Consider the following 6,537-nt stretch of genomic DNA (forward strand, 5'->3'; position numbering starts at 1 on the left):
GCCTTGTAGTTCTCTGAACCAAAAGGAAGATGCAAAGTACAGATAACAATGAAATTCAATCCCATCAGATAAAATTAGCCACCATTACAACATGAATTGCAGCCAATTGTTCCATGTAAAAACATGAAAAAGAGTGATTAAGTCGAACATGAGAGGAAAGCAGCAATCGTTCAACAATAATAATAAGACCACATTTCGGAAGAACTAAAGAGCGCGAGGCCAAAGGATAAGAGAACAGAGACCTCAGCTCAGGTGTACAGAGGCAAAGTCGTCCATGCACCGGAGACATGTCCATTCTCACAGACATAAGCTCGGACAACTGGTTCACCATCGTCATGAAACCCGAAGACCCTTCTCAGACAGAAGGCTGAATGCAGATCCCATGTCTCATTGCACGTGCAAAACGCGCATTTCAGCGCTATCTTCCGCCGGTTTCCGTCGTTTATGGTTCTCCACACACGGGAATGCTTGAAGTTCTTGAAAACGCCTCTGAACAACATGTAGCTCCGCTTCTCCTCGACATGGATGCATCCTGGCCAATCGCAGATATAGAGGCAGTCGTCGCGGAATCTGCTCGCGAGTAGCTTGTTGCCCGGTTCCCGGCTCAGGTTCCAGGCGCCGGAGGACAGATGAGATCCTATAGATCGCCAGATCTTCCGCCGTTTCTTTTGGGAGACATCCTGACCGGGTCGGATCTCTCCGGCGTCGGTTTCTCCGACGACTTCGTCGCAATCAGCGGCGGTATACTCCGGCGACGCCGGTAGAGTGTCGTAATAGAGATCGTCGTACAGAGACCAGATAGAAGATGTCTGCAACCCAGATCCGCCGGATTCCGGGTTACCACAGTCGCTTCTGGTCGGATCCGCCGGGGCAGATTTCGGGTCGGGTAGACGGAGGCTCTCGTCGGGGCCGAGCTCGCGTTCCAGCCCAAAATCGGAGTTCTCGAGGAGGACGCCAGCGTGGAGGAGCCCAGGGCAGGAGACGGCGAGCTTATGGAGGGAGGCCCAGCCGCCTAAGAGAGGAGGATCTGCGGAGGAGGAAGTGGCGGCGGAGGGAGAGGAAAGAAGATCGGAGACGACGGAGGGGATGGTAGCGTAGCAGTGCGATTTCCAGCAGATGGTCCGCACAATTGAGGAGAACCTGGTGCAGACGCAGGCGAGGCGTGCCCAGTTTCTGGGGTCGTCTTGGAGCTTGGAGAAGATGTTCAAGATTAGGTCTTCAGAGAGAACGGAGAAGGCGGATTCCGCCATGGTAGCTCCCTGGTACCAGTGTGTGATTGTGGGCGGCTCTTTTCTTCTTATCCGATCATCTCTTCTTTTCTTCGCCTGTGATGTTACGTATGTCGGAAAATTTAAATTTAATTAAATGAAATTGAAAAGAAGAGAAAATATATCATACGGATCTTAATTAGTTGCATTTTTTTGACCCACGCACAATAATTCGAAGTACCTGGTCTTTGGAATGAAGTGATGTTATATTAATTAACTAATCAATTAATGAAATAACTGCATAAGACCAAAGCAAATTTATCATAATATTAATGGTAATAGCATAAAATTTTATCTTATTTTACTTTGTATAAATATTTTATTTATTCATAATTTATTATTCGATTAGATTTTTAAATTGTATTATATTGTTATAACTTATAAGATTGTAAACCATATATCTCTACCCAAAATCTCTAATATTCTTAATTTTATGGAATATTAAATGTTATGGAAACGATATACAATTAATCTAGTAAAACCGAGAGTTGCAATTTATCAGAATACCGATTTTAATAAATTCGACTATCATCGTTCATTTAAAATTTTTAAATATTTGTTAGGTTCATTATAAAATCTGGACCTTATAAGATCACTTGACCCAGCTTTTAATTCAAAGCCCATATAATGTTTATTCAGATTAGGAGCCGGTGGTACCTGTACCTACCCAACATATATTGTCCATTCTGACTTTTATTATTTTCTAAGAGACGAAACTTTAAATGAAAGGTAATAAATAAATAAATAAATAACTGGAAGGAGCATAGCGCACCGCACAATACCCACCCGCCTCAAATTCTGCTCTCACGCGCCTCATCGTCGATAAATTAATAAAATAAGCAAAATCCCTGGACTATAGTCCGCGGATTCCGGGGCGGTGACAGTCACGCGCTATGAGTGCGCGTAGGAAAGTTTCTGATTGTAGTTCTAAAATGTATTGGGCCGGATCGGGAGGGTTAATTAAGTCCCATTTTCGGCCCAAGACACAATGAGCCTACTCATCTTCTCGTACGGCCCATTCTTTTCTTTTTTTTTAGCGCCAATGATCATTTTTAAAAAAAAAACTCTCCTTATAGATGAAATAATCTTATTTTAATGTCTCGTCCCCCCCCCCCCAGCCCCGCACAATACCCACCCGCCTCAAATTCTGCTCTCACGCGCCTCATCGTCGATAAATTAATAAAATAAGCAAAATCCCTGGACTATAGTCCGCGGATTCCGGGGCGGTGACAGTCACGCGCTATGAGTGCGCGTAGGAAAGTTTCTGATTGTAGTTCTAAAATGTATTGGGCCGGATCGGGAGGGTTAATTAAGTCCCATTTTCGGCCCAAGACACAATGAGCCTACTCATCTTCTCGTACGGCCCATTCTTTTCTTTTTTTTTAGCGCCAATGATCATTTTTAAAAAAAAAACTCTCCTTATAGATGAAATAATCTTATTTTAATGTCTCGTCCCCCCCCCCCAAGCCCCAAACACGAAACCAAAACGTGGGTTCCGCATGTCATTGCAATCAGGCATATTCTTCGATTCCCAACTTGGGTTGTCTAGGTTGTCTTATTCAGCGATCATAATGACAAAAATGACTCATAAAACAGTTATGCCCTTTAGAGGATCGAAGTACCTCTACTCTTTGTGGCTCTCAACCAATGCAAAGGTAATAAATTATAACAAAAAATGGCTACAGGGATCAAAATTCGATGGACAAACAACAGCAAAGATTTTTGCTAGGAAGATTTCTTCGTGGCTTCTGCTGCCAATGCCTCCGTAATACCTATACTGCTTGCTTTGCTGATATAACTTGAACATGACCAGTTGTTCAGTAGAAATATTCTGCATTATGACCGGAGCCTTTGCTTTTACTTCGACTTGGCTTTGTTTTTGCCTCTGCCGCTTTTACCCTTTACCGGTTTTTGCTTCTGCTTGTTTCGAGGCCGCCGGTCATCATCTTTCTCGTGTGGATTCACCTCCTCGTACTTAACTGGATTTATCATCACCCCCGGTTTCTTCACAACCTGCGTGAGTGATGTGTGGACAGGCTCTCGAGAGTTAAACCAACGGGAACACTTCTTCGCAAGTTATCTTTCTCACAGTTCCCATTTGTGGGGAAGAAGGGAATTTAAACATAACCACAGTAAAAGCGCACAGACCTCGGGCCGGTTCAGAGCTCCAATAGTGGTCGCTGGATTAAACTCTGGTCCAATGGGTACTCGGATACTTTGTTCAAACACTTCCTTTGATGTATAAGGGAAAGGCAATGCCTTCGTGTGCAGTTTCTCAGCCTGCCACCCACAAGCATATGGCATATATTTATTACATCGGAGATGAATACTTACTAGTTTCTAGTGAACATAGCAAAATCCGTGAGCAACTGACCTTCTTATCGATTTTTTCCGATATGATGACATGCTTGAGACGAGCATCCTTCCTGCTCTTGAGAGCTTGATCCCTCTTCTTTTTCGCATCTTCGTGTTCCTTCAGCATCCATGACGGCAAACCTTTCTTCTGTTGGATATGGGCCCACTGGCCCCATCCCGGAATTAGAATTGGCTTTTCGGGTTCTGGATTTTCTTCGTTTAATATCTCCAGCTTATCCTTCTCAAATTCATCTGCAACGTCATCACCGGCAAAACCATGGCGCATAAGCTCCGCCTGAGAAGGGAGTTCATATTTATCCTCTCGGACTGAAGACATAACCCCATCAACCATTTGTCCCATTTCCGTGTCTGAATCCCCACTTTCTTCATCGCTTGCTTCCTTCATCATTTCCAAGCAACACAAAGTGAAGGAAAAAAAAAGACCAAAAACTAAAACTGAATGAAATGTACAAAATAAAATAAAGGAATGGTGCAAAATTTTGTTAACTTCGAACCTCTTTATCTTGGCCCTGCAAAGCCCGTACAGTCTTCTTTGATGGTTGTTTGTTATTTGCAGCATCAGCTTTCTTCCCATTTTTCACCTGCTCATTGCACAAAAATAAAGGAATTCTGCGTAGGGAAACTGAATCTGAAGTACAAAAAGAAATGGATTTGATTATAAAGCACACCTTCTTCCAAGAGCCAGATGCAAATATCGCAACATCAAAAGTTGTCTTGGATGCTGGATTCCCGACATCATCACCAAATTTCTGGAAACCAAATGAACGATCATTGTCATCAAGGCTTCGGAGAGAACAAAAGAGACATAACAACAGACTAACTGAATGTAAAAGCGAAGCACCTCAGTGTTTCCAGCAGGTAGAACTTCATCAATATCAGCTTCCTTTTCCAGCGCATCATCTCTTTCAACCCCGAAGTTGGCGGCATCTTCTTTGTCATCCACATCATTTTCGCTGTCACTGGTGTCATAAAAGTTATCTGACTCTTTCTTCTTCAACTCTTTCGGAGCCTCCTTTCTGCCAGCCGCACCAAATACCCTTCTGCCACTAACAGTCATGCTTTTTTCAGCATTTTCAGCACCATCGGCACTCTTGAGTTCTCCATACACCTCAAGTGCATGTTTAGCTTCCTCAACAGCTTCATCATTCCTCTTTTTCATTGCACGTACCTAGTTAAACCAAAGAAAGGAAGACCAGTCTAACGAAAGAAGTAATAAAATAATAAATGAGATATAGTTAATAAGAAAGGTAGAGGAAAGGATTACCATGAAAGGTAAAGACATAACACCAGAGGCAGGCAATTCACCCTCATCTTCCACAGCCTTGAGAGTCTTCTCCTCTGCTTTTGCTAACAATTTGGACACGTTATCCTCATCTAAACCATCATTGAATTCTTCTTCATCATCGCTCTCATCGCTGCTACTTTCATCTTTCATAGAGTTCATCTTTCTGGTTAAATTAGTGTTCATCTGCAATTGTTCAGCTATAGCTGCTCTAGTTCCCTCATCTCTAACATTCAGTCCACGATCTATCATACGTTTGGCCCACTTTGACTTGTTTTTATGCCTTAGTGTCATACGTTCCTGCATAGCACATTATAAGTGTACACAACAACAGTTTATGATTGAGTTAATTAACAACAATGTTTAACGGGCAAGACATCTGCAAGGGACCAAAGAAATTAAGAACTCACCTCTGCCCGTTTGAAATCCTGTTTCATTGCCTCTTCTTTCGCAATTTCTGGGTCCATTAACATATCGACTGCCGATTTCATCTTATCTTTATTTTTAAGGCGATGATAAGTTTTAGACTTGATCTTCTTGATCCGTTTACTTTTGAGCTCGTGCCGGAAGAGGAGGCTCCGCATCTTGGCAATATGATCGCGGTCCTTTATATGATCTTCCACAGACATCTGCCGCATCAAATTTTATCAAGGAAAAAAAAATATATCAGAAATTCACATTGTTCTCTTCAATGCAGCCTCATACCATACAACTAAAATAAGGAATGAATTTCAATTCACAGAATGGATCAGATTTCTCAGCCAAATAAGGTGCCTCCAGTGAATGAATTAAGTAACAGAACATGCCTCATTCATTTCAAGAAGTAGGGCACCATCTTCCTTATGAGCCTCTAGAACTTTGTCATCATGGAGCACAGATGCCATTTTCTTCTCAAACTCTGTCCGGGGTTCAAATTCTGATGCTATTGCACCAACAGTTGAAATTCCTACATCGACATCTTGGTTAAAATAAACAGTTGGTGCCTCCCTATTTTTCTTTACCAGGGGCACCCATTTATTGAACTCCTTTGCAACTAATTCTTTCACTGCCTTCCGCTCCAGTCTTTCCCGTTCTGGCTTCGGTAAAGGAGCACTGAGAGATATTGAATCTTTTTTCATACCCGAGATCCTCTTTCTGATTTCGCTAAATGCAGAGTTTCCTTGAAGAGGCTCCAGAAGATCTTCGATTGTGATGCGACCATCACCCTCCAGAACATCACGGGTAGGATTGAATTCCGATTCTGGATATACTTCGGATATGAAGACGGGCTTGCTGTTCTTCTTGCCTGAGGATGGAACACAATGGACACGTTCAACCAATTTGATGCAACAAAAGACCAAAGTACTGGTCCTACTGGAACAGAACAGTAAATGTAGCTGTTATAATCTTTTCACTACTTCCAAAATTCTTTTGAAGGACAAAAAAAAGGAAGATAAAGAAACACACTGAAATAAAAGTCCTAAAATACCATAATCAATTCATTACACACATCTAGAACACTGTTTTATGGAAACCAACCATAAATGAAAGGTTTCACCGATCAGAACAGGAGTATCTACATCAAAACTGTAAGGTTTTTGCTTCAATACCTTTGGAAGCTGCAGTCGGCAT

The 6,537-nt window shown here is 42.3% G+C and overlaps 2 protein-coding genes across 2 annotated transcripts in view; both read right to left on the reverse strand.

Annotated features, from left to right (window-relative positions):
- Positions 1-49: 49 nt before the first annotated feature.
- LOC109115977 (phytochrome A-associated F-box protein) lies at positions 50-1,330 on the reverse strand. Its single transcript, XM_019200970.1, has one exon. It carries the CDS (start codon positions 1,248-1,250, stop codon positions 249-251), a length of 1,002 nt encoding a protein of 333 aa, XP_019056515.1. The 5' UTR covers positions 1,251-1,330; the 3' UTR covers positions 50-248.
- Positions 1,331-2,840: 1,510 nt separating this feature from the next.
- The window catches only part of LOC104801276 (uncharacterized protein C57A7.06), a 4,928-nt gene continuing 1,231 nt past the window's right edge, over positions 2,841-6,537 (reverse strand). Inside the window, exons 3-12 of the mRNA XM_010524492.1 lie at positions 6,516-6,537; positions 5,733-6,211; positions 5,337-5,555; positions 4,909-5,226; positions 4,486-4,812; positions 4,313-4,393; positions 4,139-4,225; positions 3,643-4,023; positions 3,417-3,548; positions 2,841-3,281 (exon numbers count right to left, since the gene is read on the reverse strand). Coding sequence (XP_010522794.1) covers positions 3,126-3,281; positions 3,417-3,548; positions 3,643-4,023; positions 4,139-4,225; positions 4,313-4,393; positions 4,486-4,812; positions 4,909-5,226; positions 5,337-5,555; positions 5,733-6,211; positions 6,516-6,537 — 2,202 coding nt within the window. The 3' untranslated portion in view covers positions 2,841-3,125. The remainder of the gene's footprint in view (positions 3,282-3,416; positions 3,549-3,642; positions 4,024-4,138; positions 4,226-4,312; positions 4,394-4,485; positions 4,813-4,908; positions 5,227-5,336; positions 5,556-5,732; positions 6,212-6,515) is intronic.

Source organism: Tarenaya hassleriana, unplaced genomic scaffold, assembly GCF_000463585.1.
Source record: "Tarenaya hassleriana unplaced genomic scaffold, ASM46358v1 Cleome7, whole genome shotgun sequence".
NCBI lineage: Eukaryota > Viridiplantae > Streptophyta > Magnoliopsida > Brassicales > Cleomaceae > Tarenaya > Tarenaya hassleriana.

Bases quoted from the DNA above. Each gene is read 5' to 3' on its own strand.
- LOC109115977 (XM_019200970.1), bottom strand. From the start codon at position 1,250: ATGGCGGAATCCGCCTTCTCCGTTCTCTCTGAAGACCTAATCTTGAAC.